Below are 19,390 nucleotides of genomic sequence, written 5' to 3'. Positions count from 1 at the left end.
GCCGCAAGCCCGCCAGACGCTCCTTCGTCGAATCCGCCGGCCGCGCTGTTCTCAAGCCCGCCCGCCGCCGCTCACTCTAGCTGGCCTCCGCTCACTCTAGGCCTCTGGCCTCCGCTCACTCAAGCCCGCCGTGTGTTTCGTTGTTAAAGCGATACTACTTTGTTTGGCCTTCCAAAAGAGGACACGACAAAGGTGGGGCATAGAGGAGAAACAATAATGTACAGTATGTGGAAAATAATGTGTTTTTTTAACCTTAAACCGCATAAACACATTTCATTACACCAAATACACAAAATAATGTTCTTTTTAGCAACATCATATGACTTTAATGTAATGAATTTATTATTTTTACTTGATTTTTACACCAAATCAGATATTACATCAAAAATGTTTTTGAAATAAACCCTCTACTAGATGGCAGATGAATGCCTAAAGAACAAATACATATGTCACTTTAGTTTGTGATATTTTTTTAAACACCAATTTTTAGGTTTCACATCATTTTCAGTTAATTATCCCACATGAGTAACAGGTTTTTGTTATCACAGCCCTGCCTATGCTGTTTTAACCTCCTCACCTCTTCACACATTTAACCAACAACAAAGACGTTTAAAAAAAATTCACAACATAACACAATTAGTTAGGGTTACTGAGTTGGTGACTATCATTTACAATGAGTCAACACACACACACACACACACACACCCTCACACCCAGCCATAAGAGGGTAGGGCATGTTTCTCTGGGACCAACAGGGCTGCTCTTAAGTGCTACAGCTGTGTAAGCAGACATATATTGTTTTTAACCCCAGCAGAACTCGACTCCAATTACCATACTAGGCATCGAGCCCAAAACACACTCACACGCCCTATCAGGGTCAGTTTTGAAACAAATGTCATGGTTTTCTGAGGAAATGACGGTCATGCTGTCTGTCCAAAAACTTTGTTGAAGGACATCCGTCTCTGGTTGTATCAGCAACATCAGCTGCGCTGTTAACACAGCTGAGGTTTGATATACTCACTCATCTGAGTCATCTTTACTATTCAGTAAAGTGTTTACAATGTATTGTGCATGTAAACTATAAAGCATGCTGCTTAGCATTGTAGCCAGTTTTTACAGTGTTAGCCCAAAAAAGCTGTACTGGAATTACAGTAAGGTCAGGGGTCTAAAAATGCCAATTAAATGATATTGCCATGCCATCTCAAGGATTAAAGATTGGAATGTACTGGCAGTGCCAGGAGTCATCTAGACCAGAGCATATGTGCCAAAATATGTTGCCTACAGCTCTGGGAGCGGAGATTGTGTGAGAAAGCTGATTTGTTAAGTGTTGTTTGACTTATCCTGAGTGATCTGTCTGTGAAAATGACTGTGAAAACCCCCATTCTCCCATATGGAATTTTCTGTCCAGTTGCACCACTCACTCTGATCTGGAACGCTATGAACATGTACAAGTCGAGTGATGCAAATCCCAGTGCTGTTGGACTAAATATCAGCACTCATGGAAAGACATTTGGCCAGTTAAATTCAAGGACCAGAATTAACTGTTGTATTGTCACTATATTATAATATAATATAATATAATATAATATAATATAATATAATTAATATAATATAATATAATATAATATAATATAATAACATTAAAAAAGTTTAACCATATTTTATTTTATTTTTTTATGTATTTTGCTCTGTGTTTATGTTTTGCTCACCAAGGCTGCAATTATTTGATCAAAATACAGTAAAACAGCAATATTGTTTATACATACATACAGTCACTTTCATCAGTTTAATGCGTACTTGCTGAATAAATGTGTTAATAAAATAATAAAATATAAAATAAAATAAAAAACGTATTGACCTCAAACTTTTGAACGGAAGTGTATAATGAGGTTTCATGTTCCCGGATCCTTTATTAAGACAGATTAACATTTTACATTTGCCCTTTGTGGAATATCACGTTTCATTAACGCTGATTACAGGATACGTCATTTCACAATCCCCAGATGATTTTTTAGAAAAATGGCAAAATCTCACGAATTCTGCAAATACAGACACTTCCCATCCATTGCGATTACAAAATCAAGAAATTACTGTATGCTCTTAATAATTTGACTGGAGATTTGAGGTCTTCAGCTCTTCCAAAAACACCATACGCAACAAACGAATGGCATGCCAATGCTAAAGAAAAAGTAATCCAGTAATCAGATGATAAATGCACTTGTCAAGTAGGTAATCGAAACGAGATCGAACCAAAGCAAATGAAATCATACACTAATAATCATGTTTAGCTATTGCAAAACCGTATTTAGCATTCCAAGCTGTGCGTAAAATGTAAGCGTGTTGTTCAAAATAAAAGGAAATCTACACATGAAACACATCTTACCTTGCTCATAGCTCGTGCATCTCTGGCCAAAAACAGCACATAAGTTAAAATACTTGCGCAGATCCACATTTTTCATTAACTAACCCAAGTCCCTTTTTTGCACAGCTGCCACCTTATGATATGATTTGGCGTCTCTGAAAGCACCTGTATCCTTAGCCTGGAATTATGAGTCTAGATCCACTAGAACACAGGTTTACTGCTCCATGATTACAGGTCGGTGCCATGCAGAGTTGTGTATGTTGTGACGCACAGGTCGAGCTTTGCTCTGCGCAGTTCTTTGGTGGAGACGCGCGCACACCCATCATCACCATCTCCAACACTTTGTGCCAACGCGAGGCGGGGAACCGCTGGCTGCACTTGTGCTACAAAGACAGTTATGTTTTGTGCGTCTGTGTTACTTTCCAAGAACATTAAAAAGTGACCACTGACCAATAATTATATTTATATAAAAAGTTATGTGTAAGCCAGTGTTTCCCAACCTTTTTTTAGTCGCTTATTATCGAAACACGTGAGCATAACATAGCGGTTAGCAGCAGATCAGTGAATGAGAGGGCAGCGTTACCAGAGTTGCCCATATACCACACATCATGTTACAACACAGTAGGGCTATTGCAGACAGAAACAATACTGTACTACATCGATGTTTCCTGTCGGCTCAATTTTTGAGTGGACTTTGCTGTTCCGATTCGCATGAACGATATACGAGTGGAGCGACTGAGCGGAGCGCACACGCATAGAGCGGGATAATACGCAGAGCGTCACATCATGTGAAAGTGAAACCTGAGCGGTGAACTAATTTTCGGCAGCTAGATATTATATATAATATATAATATCTATATTATATAATAGATGCTTTTTTGAACATTTTAGCAATTTAAAAATATTAAAAAAAGATTTTTTACACGGCACCCCTGCTCTCGACAGACGGCACCCCAGTTGGGAAACACTGGTGTAAGCTATTTCGTGGTTAATATTAAATAGCTCACATAATACTAAAACAGGTGTTTCTTTGTTCATGTTATTCCTATTAATAATAATCGTATCGGTATTATTAATGTTGGAAATATTAGTGTATAAAATACTAACAATATGGTTTATATTTTCAGTGACAAATAATGGGCAACCTCAAGCAACCTTCAAGTAAAGTATTCGCTGTTGTATAGCGCCCTCTGTCAGGTAATATGTTATTAAATAAATTGCAATAAAAACAATAATACATTAACAGTGCCTAACTCTAAAGCATTGTATTTTCAGGGCCTGCATTTTTGTGGGACTGAAATTCAACACGATTGTATATCTGTAAATATTTCAACTGGAAAAAATGTATTTACACACACAAGTAATTTGTCTTGATGACAGGAGCTTCCAGAGCAAAGAAAAAGTACAGACACACAATAACATATAATTTGACATAATACAATTAAATATATAATAATAACGAGAATAGACAATAAATTAAAATAATAATAATTTTGCAATATAGTCGATGTGAATTAAATGATGTGATTAAAACCAATGTTATGATACACAGACTCTGCTTGAGATAATCATCCATTTCATGTCATGTGAACCTTTTAGCATCACCACAATACATGATACTGCAAACACACATGCAGACATTTTTCCTTTGTTTGTTTAAAATTTGTTAGAATCCAAATGTTTATAAAAAAGTTACTTAGCAAATTTTGTTTGTTAACTTTTAAACAGCTCGCGTTACCGTTATTTTGATGCGCAGTTAGGCCTACGTATCATGATATCACATTTATTTAGGGTTTATATTTATCTCAGTTCAATGTCTCATTACAGAAAGCTCAAATCTTGTCAAATCTCCTGCAGTGAAATACCTGAACGCCCACACTGGAGTGGTCCTCATACGCAGCAGGAAAAAACACTATCAACTCATCTGGTCTGCCCTTTCTTTCATCACCTGCCTTGAGAACAGAGGCCAGAAGGTGCAGTGCTTCCTCAGCTGCTTACCTGTTGGAGGTAAGAGAGGTTCTGTCTTGTTTAGCCCCCATCTGACACCAAACTGCCGCCATCCATGCCCTTCCCTGATCTCTTCCACAGGAACGACAGAATATGTCAGAAGTTTCTTGTAAAATATAACAGACAACAGCTCCACAGAATGCTGCTAGACTGCAGAACAGATGGTAAGTTCTCTGTTACATTACAGTCTACCCTTAAGTATATACGGAGGCCCTAAGAGGCCATGCATTATTCTTTTTGTCTTTTTTCCTGATCTCGACATCAAAAACATTTTCTCATCAGGACGACTTAATTTTTTGTGATCTCGACATAACAAAACAGTTGTTGGTTTTTCTCCGTGCCTATTAGGATATTTTGCTGTAGACTAAAACAGGATGATTAAAATACACAAATAAACTTCTGTTTTGGAATAAGTAAAGAAGTTACTGACATCAGATCACAAGTGTGTAATGGTCAGCAGTTATCCGAAACATTCCACTTGAAAAAAAAATATGAATAAGATGTATCAAATAAGATTTAGAAAACAGAGCAAAAATTGTATGGTTTTCCACAGAAGAAAACAAAAAAACAATTTATTTTTAATATTCTTCTTCTTTCTTTCTTTTGTTGTTGTTTTAAAGTACACTGAAAAATTCAGTTGTGATCACTAGAAAACAATTATTTGATGTTGACATCACAAGATAAGCATTCGTTATGTTAAGTTTATGTCAAAATTAAGTCAAGATCACAAGAAAACAACTATTTTGTCATGTTGAGATTAAGAGAAAACAAACTTTCGTTATATTGAGATTACAAGAAGACGACAAAGAAAAAAATAAAATAATGCATGGCCTTTAAGGGCTTCCATAATTTTAAGCACAAGACCAGTATATTTATTTATTTTGGAAAAGAGTGTCCCCAGGTGGCAAGCCATACATATCTGGAAATTACAATACTATAAACCTGTACGCATTTCTTTTTTCTGCTGAAGCCTCTGTGTTCAGCAGAAGAAAAAAGCGTGAGTAATAAATGGTGACAGAATGCTCATTTTTTTATTTATGCTATTCTTTTAATCTGCAAAGTTTGAGAACCACTGATGTAGAAGAGTCACATACTGTATACACAAGCTCTCTTTCTCTTCCTGTCCACAACACAGCCGAGAAACAGGAGGTTAGGAGAGCGATCCTGAGCTGTTCCCTGAGTAACGTCAGAGAGGAGGAAGCTGATGAAGATGGAAGTGATGATGATGGTGATGAAGAGACCCAAAACCCCTCCTAAAAACTAAAAAGCATGCAGTGATCAGGGAGATGTACTGATATTTAATGTTCTTTGTAAAACTGATAGTAAAGGGTTAATGTACAGCCCTAACATTTTTGATAACACATGAAACATTTGTGTTTTTGTTTTCTGGAGCATTTTGTGATTTATAAATGGAGTATATCATTCACATTACTGCTATTACTGTGTGAACTGACTATGTATGTGCTGTGTAAGTCACGTGTATGTATTTTTTTCTGTACTGATTAACATATCTAACGCTGTTTCTTATTTGTTATACGATGTCTGTAAACGTCTGTTTACAATAAATGCTTTGATAGCAAAAATAGGACTATCTGTCTATAAAAAGTTTATTTTTTATTTTTTTATTATTAACAAGATCAAAATACATGTAGGCTATATGACAAACACTATACATGATATAAACAATAAACATTATACATTAAATAAACAATTTCACAGTAGAGGGGCTGTATACAAATACATTTATATAAAAATATTAAAGCGTTTACAAACTTTCACCGTTTTAATTGCTTTTTGTTTCATAGAAAATCGTATAGTATCAATATAATGCTCCATTTCCTTCCTAAAAGAAAAAAATACTATTTTTTTGCATGAGAACTTACATTTGTGAATATGACATTTTGCATGTAAAACTGTCTATAAAAAGTATGCGAATGTGAGATTACACATGTATTACATCACGTTTTGCGGTCAAATGCACCAATCAGAATGGCAGAATCCGCGCATGCGCATTTCGTAACCCTGCCGCGTTTATAACCCTCATCCGGGTGTCTACGGTTCCCGTTTGGCGACCCGTCGCCATGTGCCTGACATTATTTAGCTGAACTCAAATTTGGGTTAAAACCCATTTATTCATCCGTTTTCCTCTGTTGGAAAGCGGTTAACGCCTTGTGGGGCGCAACACTTCCCACGCCAAGGAAAATCGGCGCTTTTCAAGGGGCGAGGCCCCGCTTTTTGGGCACTTGTTTTTTTGTGTTAGCACACAGCTTTTTTTTACCGAGACATTTAGCTTGTGTCTCTGTTTTTCTCTCGGTTTGTGGTCAAGATGTCGCCGTAATGGGGTCTCCGCGTTTGACAGAAATGAATAAGGGCCTTTGTCGCCTGACCTGCATTCGCAACAGCCCGTTGTTCTCCCCGTTTACCCCGTTCCATGCTAGAGAGCTCGAAGGCTCTTTCCCCGGAGTTAGGCCTCAATATGGAGAAAAACCCAAACGCCAACAACAGCAGCAGCACGAAGATACCGCCCCGTTCCAGCTCTACAGGCCCGACTCCTACAGACTCTAAAGCCAAAACAGGTAAATCAGCGTCTCATACACCCAAACACACACCTGTCATGGTCAACTTAAATCGAGGGGAAAGTGTGTGTGTTTGTGGGTCACGGCACGGGTTTATTCTCGTCTGTAGTGATGTCCGGTTCGCGAACGATTCAGATCATGATTATGATGTTTTAACTGACTGAAGTTATGATTACTGACTTTATATATTTGAATGTGTATTTTCATCCAGGCCTGGGACGATAGACTTGATATCATTACGTCATCGCGAATGACGTCATTACATTAGGGCGTAAAAGAACCGATGAACCGGTTTTTTTAACCGGTTCATTGAAACGAACTGTCCGAAAGAACCGGTTCGCGGAAAAGAACCGGACTTCCCATCACTACTCGTCTGTCGAGATGACGTAGCTAGCCACGGCCAGCGATTTGCCCGTTTCTGGAATAAACAATTCGAGCAATATCAATAAAAATATTAAATATATCAATAAAGTGTTGAACCGTGTCAGAAATGAACTTTTGTTAAGGGTCAATATTTTATCTGAAATTGTTTTTCAGGGATATTTTTACTTTTATTGGGGGATTTTTTAAATGTTAATTAGCTTATCAAATAAATCCAATCCATAATAAACTAATTTACCTGTTATATAATAAGTATTTTAATTATGTTATAAATAAACTTATTGAATTTCACACACACACACACACTTAAACTTTGCAGGCAAAGTGAAGTTTTCAGTTTCTAATCTACATTGTATATTTACGCCTTAAATATATTCATTAAACGTACAACTTTTCATGGAATTTAAAAAATCTTGTATAATTTTAACTGCTGTATTTTTGAGTGTGCGTGGTTTTTATTTTTTAATTCTGTAGGCTAACTCTTGTATTTTTCTCAGCTTTTGCCATGAAGATAGCCTTAGATGCTGACATGACAGTAAAAATAAATAACTACTGCTGCTATAACCTTTTCATTTTGTGATCCTTGTATTAAAAGGCACTCAGAAATACTCATATGATTTCATGTTGATTAAACCAGTAAACCCACTTTTTTTCTAACTAGACTGGGTTTACAGATTTGAGCCCATGTGTTTATGTAATTTATTGTGGTGTCAGTGCATATATCCACCCAATATAAACTCATTTTCTGATAATACAGACATTGGGTGGTGTGTGTGTGAGTCTTATACCGATAAACTAATATCAAAACTGAATTCCCCTAAACTAACCTAAAACAAACAGAATTCCTTTGAAATTCTTGATCTACCCAAGGGGAAATTCATATTTGGGTTCATTATCCCCTCCTCTTAGTAGCAGATCAGATGCATGAGGATCATGGTCAAGATCTATTCTTGTCATCAGCCTGCCATGTGACAGAAGAAGAGCTTCAGTGGTGTATTGGCCTCTAGCTTTTGGATGGACCCAGGAAAGCCTCCAGCATATCAGAATCCAATCGCTGTAGATAACAACTAAAACAGTGTTGTCTATGTTTTAGTTTTAATAATGTTTTGATGTGGGCTTGTGAACCGTACGGGACGGCGATCTCTGCTGCTGGATGATAAGCTGTGTGTGTTTACACCCCTGTGCTCTTATCATGTGATCCTCTATAAAACACTTTAAGTGCAGCGCGTGACTGGATTGATTAGCTAAGGCTGTGCGAATGTTGTCAAATATAATGAAAAGCAAACAGGGGTTTCATTCCCAAAAATGATGTAGATCTCGTTTCAGCTTGCTGAGGAAAAAAAAATACAAAGTTGTCAATATTGCAATCAAGAAAATGTAATGTTTTCCCGAAGTTGCAGGGACACCCTCTTATCAAGTCAAATGTTATGCTTGATTAATATATTGATGTATTTTGACGTTTCTCCTTTATTTGCTCTGTTCTTTTAGATGGTAAGAATAATGGGGGCTCAAAGCGCTATAGCCGCAAGCGTGAGCCCACTTTTGCCAAGGCCGAGAGCTTTCCGGGCCCACGCCGCTCCCAGCCACATAAAAGCAAGAATTTTGACAAGAGACCCCCTCAGAGAGGTGGCGGAGGGGGCAGACTGTATGGACTCGCTGGTGGTGGGAGAAGAGAAGAGGTGTTTAAATAAGCATTTGGATTATGATTCATTTGTACTTCCATGAAGGGCTGTTGTTATGCTTCCTTATTGCATGTTAATGTGAAGATAACAGTGATCGTGTTGGTTAATTAACTGCTAGCAAATAGCCTGTAATGCAATGTAAACAAACAGACCTGTACTTATATGGGTTAACCAGGATTAAAGGATTAGTTCACTCCAGAATTAAAATTTCCTGGTAATTTACTCACCCCCATGTCATCCAAGTTGTTCATGTCTTTCTTCAGTTGAAAAGAAATTAAGGTTTTTGAGGAAAACATTCCAAGATTTTTCTCCATATAATGCATTTAAATGGGGACCAACGGGTTGAAAGTACAAATTGCAGTTTCAGTGCAGCTTCAAAGGGCTCTACACAATCCCAGCCGAGGAATAAGGGTCTTATCTATTGAAATGATTGGCCATTTTCTAAAAAAGATGCATGTCCATGACTTCATGCATTATGTATTCACAAAGCGAACGTGCAAAGACTAAGTTAAACGCCTTTTACAAAAAAAAAAAAAGTAAAACAACGATGTCAGACGATTATGAAGTTTGAGGGGAAAATGAGATGGAGTTTTTCACCCTACCCTACCTGTTTGAACCAGAGTCGGTACTTTTGCCTTTGTCATGCATGACCTTTCCAACGTGATTATGTAATGATTGAAGTAGTAGACACGCATCGCGGAGCTGGTGCAAGATGAGCATTTGTGGTTAAAGTATATACATTTTTATTTTTTAGGAAATGACCAATTGTTTAGCTAGATAAGACCCTTATTCCTCGGCTGGGATCGTGTAGAGACCATTGAAGCTGCAATTTGGACTTTCAACCCATTGGGTCCCATTGAAGTCCATTATATGGAGAAAAATTCTGGAATGTTTTCCTCAAAAACCTTAATTTCTTTGCGACTGAAGAAAGAAAGACATGAACATCTTGAATGACATGGGGGCATATAAAATATCAGGAAGTTTTAATTCTGGAGTGAACTAATCCTTTAACTGTTGGATTCTCTCATTAGGTAGCAGAGAACCGCCGGGCAGAGTTTAGCCCGGCTCAGTTTGCTGGACCCAAAAAGATAAGTCTGAACCACCTGCTCAACTTCACGTTTGAGCCACGAGGAGGTCATTTTGGCTCCGGAGGTGATGGCCACTCTTGCTGGGGTCGCCGCAACAAGTGGGGTCACAAACACAAGCCCTTCAACAAGGAGCTTTTCCTGCAGGCTAAGTGAGTACAGCAGAATATGTTGCAAACTTTTATATGAATTGATATTAAATCACATGCAACAATAGTCTGTGTACTTCAGTGTTATGATAAGCTGATAAAAATGCCAATCTGATGAGTGCGTCTTCCTTTTGTCCACCAGTTGCCAGTTTGTGGTAATTGATGATCAGGACTATCAAGCCCACTTCACTGATCCGGACACTTTGGTGGACTGGGACTGTGTGCAACAAGTGGTCAGTTCAGACTTCACACTTCCTTGTACATCCTGTCAGTGCCTTTTCTACAAATCTCAGCATGTTCATCATGTTTTTTTGTTTTGTTTTGTTTTTTTCTCGTTCAACAGCGCATCTGCAGTCACGAGGTGCCGTCTTGTCCGATCTGCCTATATCCCCCTGTGGCGGCCCACATCACGCGCTGCGGCCACATCTACTGTTGGCCATGCATGCTGCACTACCTCTCTCTGAGCGAGAAGAGTTGGTCCAAGTGCCCCATTTGCTATGAGGCTGTGCACAGCGCTGATCTCAAGAGGTTCGTACAGAAAACACCTGTTTATAATACTTGTTTGGTTTTTAAATTAATGTGAACTTCTTGATGTAGAAATCTGTTATTTTATTTAAATCAACCCCTGGTATATAGAAGCGCCATCATTTAGTCAAGACATTCCAGTTTGTTCACTGTTGTCACTGAAACCTGTCAACTTGCAGTGTGGTTGCCATGGAGACGCATCAATACGTGACCGGTAACGTCATCACTATGCGTCTAATGCGGAGAGAGAAAGGATCACTGGTGGCTCTTCCCAGCTGTCAGTGGGTGAAGCTGGAAGAGCCCATTCATTTTGGAGGTGAGGCATTCTGCTGGCTGCGTGAGACTTTTGTGGTGTTCACTTGAGTGTGTCTTATTTGACACTTTCCTCTCTTTGTTGCAGATGTGCATTTGCGCGCATACTCCAAGCTGCTGCTGGCGTCTCAGGAGCAGGTTTTGGGTTTGCTGGCTGAAGAGCGGGTGGCTCTCCAAACACAGCTCAGCCAAGAGAAAGACGACCCACAGGCCTGTTTCATACAGAGCGCCTTACTGCAGCTGCAGGTACACATGCGTTGGATATGAATATGAATGTTGGGTTGGACAAGTTGTTTTGACTCTTTTCCAAGTTACAAACCACTCAAACTTAAAACTTGTGAAACAAGTCATGCTACTGTTTTGAAAAAGTCAATTGTATAGGTTGCTCAAAAAATAGATGCTAACAATAAAGGTATTTAAGGAGCCAAAAACTATACATTGAATTGTGTAACTCATGTAATTTGTGTAATTTAAAACCAAGCTTGAATGTTTACATGCAGTTATCTTAAACATTTTCTGATTCATAAACTGTTTTTATAAAAACTTATAAAATGTGACATTTTAAAAATAACTGGGGAAAAAAATTGGAAAAGTTACATAACTTTGGATCGCGTTGCATAACTTTGGAATTTACTTCGGTTAAAAGTGTTTGCCAAATGCACAAATATAAATGAAATATTTAAACTACGTTAAAGCTATTTCAATGACTATTGAATTTTGTAACTTAAGTTAATGTAGTTTATTGTTTAATATCTTTATTATACACAAACAATGAGAATTTGGGTTGATGCTTGAACAACTAACTTTAATGTTTTATAAACATTTTCTGCTTCATAAACCATTTCATAAAACTGAAAATATATAATGAGATGTTTAAGAAAGGCTGAATTTTTACTGGAAGGTCAACATGACACGGAAAAAGCATTGTTACACTATTGCAGTTTTTTTTTACTTTTGTTATTTACTCCCAAACACTGCACACATAACCCTTACATTTGATCTCTGACTCTGAATGAACAGGAGCGAGAGGAGGGTCTTTTGAAGGGAGGCTGTAAAAATGGTGGTTTTGTTGATGGGGCAGACATGAGGAAACTGTCTCTATCTGGGCACTCCTCTCCAGAGGTGGTCAAGAACCTCCCAAACTCAAAGGTCAGTAGAGACTGTGCTCCTTTCTTTAAGTATGAGGTTGAATAAGTTTTGTCATTCATTGTTTTTGCCCATAAGAAAATATGTTTTGGTCTAGTGCTGTGTTGCAAGTTTATGGTATTTAATTGTATGAGCGACATAAACAGTGTGATCTGGTCACCTGATTGAGTGAACAACATTCAATGAATTATTCTACTGCAATCCACATGGAATTTCACTCTCCAGAAACTCCCATCATTTTACAAATTTTTTGCAGAGAGACTTAAAAGTGTTACATTTTAAAGCTCCTCTTCTTCATTTCTAATGCTTATACTTTCCTGTGGAATGAATGAAAACATTTGAACTTTTCTGTGTGTGTTTTTAAAATTCAGTAAATCCCTGAAAATGTTTGGTAGCACAAGCTCTGGTCTCATTGCGTGATATTTTATCCTGTGTTCTACCACAGCCCATCCTGCAGTATGCTTCAGCGTTTGATGATGAGCTTCAGGAGGCTCATGAGGAGCCTGTGGAAGAGATAGCTGTTCAGAGTGTTCCTGAGGTGGCCAAAGAGATGCCTGAAAGAGCTGTGGAGGACAAACCTGTAGAAGAGACACCTCAGACCAGCCAGGCCGCTCATCATGGCCCATATTACTACTTCTATCAAGGTGTGTGTGTGTGAGTCTGTTGGTAATGATGTTTAAAGCTACTTTTCAGGTAACTTTTTTTACACGCAAGCAATGGAAATGGAGACTAAATATTATGTTATTTCTCTCTCTTTTTTTTTTTGTAGCTGAGGATGGTCAGCAGATGTTTCTGCATCCAGTGAACGTGCGCTGTCTGCTGAGAGAGTACGGGAGCCTGGAGAACAGCCCTCAGTCGATCACGGCTAACGTAGTGGAGATTGATGGACAGACTGTCACTGAGGTACACGCATCTCTTATTCTCACACATTCATGTCACCAGAGTAGTGGTAGCTGTTGTCAGAATGCAATGCTAGTCTACTGCTTACTGAAAACTTTATACTAGAGTGAAAGAGCAGTGTGGTATGGTGCTATCATGCCTAATGTCTGAAGTCATAGCACCACTGAAGCATGCTTGACTGGGGTACATTTATATCACACTTGCAGAATCAGGTCTTGAACTGATTCAGTAATGCCTACCATTAAGAAACTGATCGACAGGCTTCATTTTTAGGAAATTCGCCGTCGACATCGTTACCTCTCTCACCTGCCCCTCACCTGTGAGTTCAGCCTGTGTGAGCTCAACCTTCAGCCTCCCATTCTCTCAAAAGAGACCCTGGACAGCTTCGCAGGTACATGCACATAAACATTAAACTATTAAACCCCATCATGACACCCACATAGATGAATAACAGACAGTGGTTGAAGAGGTCAGCCAATGTTTTAGAGAGTAGTCTCTTATGCTCACAAAGGCTGCATTTATTTGACCAAAAATACAGTAAAAACATTAATATTGTGGAATATTGCTACAATTTAAAATAACCGTTTTATTTTTTAATACATTGAGCTGTATCTTATTCCTGTGATGGTAAAGCTGAATTTTCAGCATCATTACTCCAGTCTTCAGTGTCACATGATCCTTCAGAAATCATTCTAATATGCTGATTTGCTGCTCGAGAAACATTTCTTATCTGTGCTGAGAACGGTTGTCCTGCTTAACATTTTATTTTTATTTTTAAATGTCATTTATTTGAAGTAATTTTATTTTCAAACAAGAAAATATAATTTTAAATATTTTTTGTAAATGTCTTTTCTGACACTTGATTTAATGCATTCTTGTTGAAGTATACTTGTTGCATAGTGATATCATAATTGCGGTTTCATTAATTGAACTGAAGAAAAAAATGACATGACAAAAAATGAGGGAAAATGTATTGTTAAATGGTTCAGTCCTACAAAAAATTGTATTAAAAAAAAAAAGATTTTTTTCTATTTCTGTCAGATGACTTGGAGAAACGGAAGCGCCTGAGGCAGAAGAAAGCGAGGGATGAAAAGAGAAGGGAGAAGAGGATTGAAATTGAGGAAAACAGGAAACACGGCAAATGTGAGAATTTAATTCCTCATTGCATGTGTTTCTGAGCAAACATGGCACACATTTTCATGAAACTAGACAATGTTTGATTGTAGAACATTCAGCTAATTTCAGTGTGTTGTGATTGGTTTGATTATTTAATTTATTTTTGTGTGTTCTTCAGATCCAGAGGTGCACATTGGGCTTGAGAACCTCCAGCATTTTCCTGCTTTTGGATCGCCTCCTCAGAGCGGCTCACAGGTGCAGCTCCCAGAGCTCCTGCTGGGCCCCCCGTCTCCTCTAAGCAGCAGCCCTTCATCAGGTAGCACTCACTCTCTCTTGCAGTGGCCTTCAGTGGTTAGTCTTCTGTGCTTATGACCTGTTTTTATTTCAGATGGAGTGATGTTTCCTAATCTGAGTGAGCACAGTCTGTCTCTGAGCGTAGCCAGTGTGGAAGAGGATTCTCACTGCATGTCCTTCGCTCAGGTTTGCCTGTCATTTCTCTCAGACTGCCTAAAGCACTTTCTTTCATGTTTATAACAACAAAATAGTCAATTGTGTAGCCTTCATGTGGTGGGAAAATCATCACTAAAATCAAATTGAATTTAAATCGAGAAATAAAAACAATGCCATCTTGAGAGTTGTGCCTAAATGTACCATATTAATGTGTGCAGATGCTGAAAGATGGGAAAGCCCGTGTGTATGCCGGGCCTAAAACTACCCCAAAGAAAGGTGAGGGTCCTGTCATCACTTGACTTACCTGTTACACTTGTTTCTTGTTGGCTCACTGGCTACACTAACTCCTAATAGCATAGTTTTGTAGTCATTTTTAGTGGGTCTTAGTGACTTTATTAGAACCTTCAATTATTAGACCTTCAATTATTAGTAGTAATTTTTAGTGATGTGTTTTCCTCCACAGCAGACATGTTCCTGGCCCCTCCTCTGGCAGACAGTGATGGAGAGAGTGACGGCTCTGATCGGGTCCCAGTACCCAGTTTCCAAAACTCCTTCAGTCAGGCTTTTGAGCAGGCTTTGTCCCAGCTGGACCATGGAAATCAAACTCCAGCACAGGCTTTACCCATCCCTGGTGAGAGAAAAAAAAAAGATTAATATTTTAATTCACCCAAAAATGCAAATTGTTATCATTTACTCACCCACAAGTTGTTCCAAACCTGTATGAATTTCTATCTTCTGTTGAATACAAAAGATATCTTAAGGAATATAGGGAACCAACAATCTTCATTTGGAACAAATTTAGCATGAATGAATATGAAAAAGATAAAAATGTATATACTGTATATGTAATATTACTGTCACTTTGATCAATTTATTGCATCACTGCTGAATGAAAGTATTAAATTGTTTACCAAAAAAAAAAGTCTGACCCCAAGTTTTTAAACGGTAGTTCGTAGTTAAATTTAAAGAGAAAATCAAAGCACTGTTTATTTGTCACAGAAATGACAAATAATAAAATGTTAAACCACAAGTGCATAATGCCGCACAGGGACTTCTGGAAACACTTTTTAGTCATGATTCAATGAAGTGTTTCTTTGAACCTGCCGATTCATTAAAATGAAACCACACTCCCATCAGTTATCTCACTCTGAAACAAAGTATAAATGAAAGTGCTTTTTTTTTTAAATCGCTTTTGGTTTGCCATAATGTTTGTTACCCATGTGACATTTCTTCTCTCTACTTTATAGATGAGAAAGGGGGGAAGAAGAAGAAGAAAAAGCAGAAGCTTCTGTTCAGCACCTCTATGGTTCACACCAAGTAAACACTGAAGTCCACCCTTCACTCCTGTTTCTACTTCCTGCCTTATTCCTTCCATATGCTTAGGGTTCATTATGACCCTCAACAGCAGTTTCCCTCCTTTCTTCATGCCCCTGTTGAATGAGAACCTCTCCAGACATTCAGTGACCTGCAGGAAGCTCAGTATCAGCAGTGATTATACACTTGTTCTGTGTTTCTTTCAGAAAGGACATATGCTGAAATTTAAGAGCCTAGATCAGGTACATTTGACATGGTGCTGTAGTTTAGAGTTGATACTCCAATATTGTTCAGAATTAGGGTGGAGAAAAATGACATGGTTGTTGGTTATGGGTTGCAGTTATATATTTTGGGGGGTCCTGAGGTAGCAGTCAGCCAGCTGCAGAAACGTCCTGTCCCTCCATCATATATGTGACACCTTTGTACTTCAACCATGGTGCTTTGAGTCTGGGAATTAAATTTAGCAATGCTAACATCCTAAATAATGTGAAGAACCTGTGGTGAGGATTATATGCTTTTGAGTTATTCCTGTCAGACACATGCACACAAAACTATGCTGATTGTAACACATTCTTGCTTGTTTACACGCCACCACATATTTTCTTCCTGTTTATTAACAAGCTCTGAGCTCTTGGTGTGAACTTCAGTCTGTATTCAACTCTTACCAGCTGTTATTATCGGTTCAGCCTGAGAACTGCCTTTCACAATCAGACACATTAATAAGTAAAAGAAAAAATTGTTCTGCTGGAATAGCTGAGAACTTAGTGGGTCTTTAAAGCACTTGACTTTATTAGAACCTTCATTTATTAGCCAGGATTCAGAGCTGCTCATGTTCAATAGTGTTCAGATGTTAAAAGGCATCGGAGAGCAGCCGACTCCACTACTTGCTATGTGTTCAGTGAAGAAAATATGTAAAGACAGAAAAGGTTATATAAAATGTTGTAGAGGGTTTAATTTTTCTCTTTTTCTGATGAAACCTGTGATACAGAACCTGCATATTGACTAAGTTCGAATTAATAAAGGATTATGTACTGGCATTCTGTTTGTCTTGTTTAGAACTGATTTAATTTAATTTATTAAAAGACCATTCACTTTTTTTTTTTTAACATTTACATAGAAATATTTTGGCTTTTCTTATTGTAATCTCAGATGCCTTTGCAATAAAATGTTAAGTACAGGTTTATATTGATTTGGGTGTTTTCATATAGTTTGTATGATCATTGTGTGCAATTGTTTGGTTTATAATATAGTAACTTATTGTTAAAGAAAAAACAAAAACGTGCCTTTAAGATATTTTATAGTTGCTTAATGCCGTCTTTGCATGTTCTGATGCGTGCATACACATGAATGTTGTCAATTTAATCCAAACATTAAAGATGTAGACAATTTTTTAAAACAAATGTACAGACATTTAAAAAGTTAAAATGGTATTTATTTAAATAACATTGATAATTTTAACTGTTTATTTGATCATTTAAAATGTAGTTAAAACGAAATAGTAATTTAATAAAGCATTTTAGATGCACATTTTGAATAGAATTTTTAAAAAACTGCTCGCATTTCTTTGTCCTTTTGTCAGTGAAGCAGTACTATTGCATTTCACAAACCTTCACACATTCTATTCAGAGACATTTATTCTTAAGATCAAACTGGACTGGATACAGAAGGCATCATGTCTTTTTTTTTCTTGATTACACACAACTATACTAGTACAAAATGGGCAGTTGTACAATGCATTTTTCTCACAGTATTGCCAAACAAAGTCACAGATGTAAATTCATTATCAATCACTGGCTCAACTTCCCCACCTCTTCTTCCATGTCAGTTCAACTCAGAAACTAAGGCTACAAGGTAAGAATGGAAATAAAACACTTTGGTTAATTCACTTTCAGCTCGGTAAATGCTAATTAGAAACGGAAACAGTGCACAGTACTAAATAATCAGATAAGATTATTTTGTGTGTGAGTAAGAGGAGCGTAGAGGTTTTTAAGGATGTTAAGAGATGCATTTATGTATGTACGGAGCGACAACAAAATGAGAAAATGGACAGTGTTCAAGATGGGTTAGAAGGAGCAAAGGTCATTATTTGCCCCAGTCTTACATGAACACACATGTCAGACGGAGCAGATATGAAAGCCATTAATCGAGAAATGGCACTAGATGGAAATAACTGAAATAATGAAGGACCAGAAAAATCACTGGACATGCATTTAAAGCTCCAGGTACTTTGTTGCCATGGCAAGAATTGGGGCGCCTGTGGGGACACCAGGGAAGGGGCCGCTGGATCCAGCAATGTCGATATGAGAGTAAGGCAGAGGTTTGTCCGAGTCCACTCCATGCTGTGAGACAAACATGGTTAATGGATATATTTTAGCAAAAATGTTACATCTTAAATAAGTCCTGAACTGATAATACACCCATTTTGTGTTTGTCTACCTTATCCAGTCCAGAAGCCATGATGAGGAAGGCGGCAGGCGTCTGGTGTCCACGCGGTGTGGCGGACGAGGGCAGGTTATTAGACTGCAGGATCTCTTCATACTCAGACTTCCCTTTGTGGAACTCGTAATCCTCTCGACGAATGGTGGACACCTCAAACAGATCTCCCAGCACCTCTCCCGCTGCCACACAAACAGATTTCAGACAAATGAAGCTATGTTTATGGAAGCAAAAACAAACGATTCTTAGCTCTTCTTACCTTTCTGCCACTGCAGAGCGTTTCCTGAGCGTTGAGCAGCACCGTTATCCATTATGATCTACAGTGACACATGGAGAGTCATAATGGAAATGGTCACACTGATGTGTGATGCACAGTGTTTTTCCTCAACCTTCAGAAGGTGTGTAGGAGTATGTTGAAGTACTCACAGAGTAATGAGGTCCCATGGCTCTGATAGCATGTCCTGTCAGAGTGGCGATAGTGAAAAGCTGAGGAGACACCTCCTTCAACGCCTAAAGAAGCACACAAGAGGTCCACACTGCTGTGAGCATGTAAGATATGCTGCAGCTGCATGAATAGGTAATCATAAATCCCGTAGGAGATCTAGACAGGTGGAACTGGGGGAGGTGGAGGGTTTCGGAGGAACTACAGTGAATGCTGAACCAGACAATTTAAATGTTGAGCAAGCAATCTCACTGGTGTGATGTTAGCAGATTATATGTAATGGGTTTGTCAGCCTACAACATCTAGAGTTTCATGACTGAAATAAATAATATACAAAACCATAACTAAACTAAATTAAAACTTTAAAAATCTTTATTATTTGAAATAAATCAAAAATAAAATTATAAATATTAAATGACAAAATTTAAACTTCAACAAATTAATAACTGAAAAATTAAAAAAATCAAGCTTATTCAAAATTGTAACTTGTAATTCTAATACAAATAA

General features: G+C 37.9%; 3 protein-coding genes and 1 long non-coding RNA gene across 7 annotated transcripts in view; 2 read left to right on the top strand and 2 right to left on the bottom strand.

The window, feature by feature from the left end:
- Positions 1 to 2,685, bottom strand: part of LOC107703179 (olfactomedin-like protein 2A) — a 27,591-nt gene extending 24,906 nt beyond the window's left edge. For both annotated transcript variants that reach the window (XM_016505735.1, XM_016505734.1), the window contains exon 1: positions 2,384 to 2,685. In XM_016505735.1, the coding sequence (XP_016361221.1) occupies positions 2,384 to 2,452 (69 nt within the window). In that variant the 5' untranslated portion in view covers positions 2,453 to 2,685. The remainder of the gene's footprint in view (positions 1 to 2,383) is intronic.
- Positions 2,686 to 4,337: 1,652 nt separating this feature from the next.
- On the top strand, positions 4,338 to 5,862 carry LOC107703148 (uncharacterized). The gene is made up of 3 exons (XR_001635818.1): positions 4,338 to 4,369; positions 4,451 to 4,533; positions 5,505 to 5,862. It is a non-coding gene; the product is annotated as an uncharacterized LOC107703148 (long non-coding RNA).
- Positions 5,863 to 6,415: 553 nt separating this feature from the next.
- LOC107703176 (RING finger protein 10-like) lies at positions 6,416 to 17,042 on the top strand. 3 transcript variants are annotated; one of them, XM_016505729.1, is made up of 17 exons: positions 6,416 to 6,945; positions 8,815 to 9,005; positions 10,040 to 10,245; positions 10,385 to 10,475; positions 10,586 to 10,770; positions 10,947 to 11,083; positions 11,168 to 11,325; positions 12,100 to 12,228; positions 12,671 to 12,869; positions 12,995 to 13,128; positions 13,399 to 13,516; positions 14,167 to 14,268; positions 14,420 to 14,557; positions 14,630 to 14,721; positions 14,910 to 14,967; positions 15,158 to 15,322; positions 15,939 to 17,042. In XM_016505729.1, exons 1-17 carry the CDS (start codon positions 6,801 to 6,803, stop codon positions 16,010 to 16,012), a joined length of 2,322 nt encoding a protein of 773 aa, XP_016361215.1. In that variant the 5' UTR covers positions 6,416 to 6,800; the 3' UTR covers positions 16,013 to 17,042. The 3 variants fall into 3 exon arrangements, with proteins under 3 accessions (XP_016361215.1, XP_016361214.1, XP_016361212.1); XM_016505728.1 differs by having other exon boundaries at positions 15,155 to 15,322; XM_016505726.1 differs by having other exon boundaries at positions 14,910 to 14,973.
- A 641-nt stretch (positions 17,043 to 17,683) lies between these two features.
- The window catches only part of LOC107703177 (putative aminopeptidase W07G4.4), a 6,942-nt gene continuing 5,235 nt past the window's right edge, over positions 17,684 to 19,390 (bottom strand). Inside the window, exons 13-16 of the mRNA XM_016505730.1 lie at positions 18,868 to 18,951; positions 18,701 to 18,758; positions 18,442 to 18,623; positions 17,684 to 18,344 (exon numbers count right to left, since the gene is read on the bottom strand). Coding sequence (XP_016361216.1) covers positions 18,216 to 18,344; positions 18,442 to 18,623; positions 18,701 to 18,758; positions 18,868 to 18,951 — 453 coding nt within the window. The 3' untranslated portion in view covers positions 17,684 to 18,215. The remainder of the gene's footprint in view (positions 18,345 to 18,441; positions 18,624 to 18,700; positions 18,759 to 18,867; positions 18,952 to 19,390) is intronic.

The sequence above is a fragment of the Sinocyclocheilus anshuiensis genome, unplaced genomic scaffold, assembly GCF_001515605.1.
Source record: "Sinocyclocheilus anshuiensis isolate Anshui unplaced genomic scaffold, SAMN03320099.WGS_v1.1 scaffold794, whole genome shotgun sequence".
In the NCBI taxonomy this organism is placed as follows: Eukaryota; Metazoa; Chordata; class Actinopteri; order Cypriniformes; family Cyprinidae; genus Sinocyclocheilus; species Sinocyclocheilus anshuiensis.
This window is presented reverse-complemented; position numbering and strand designations above follow the sequence as displayed.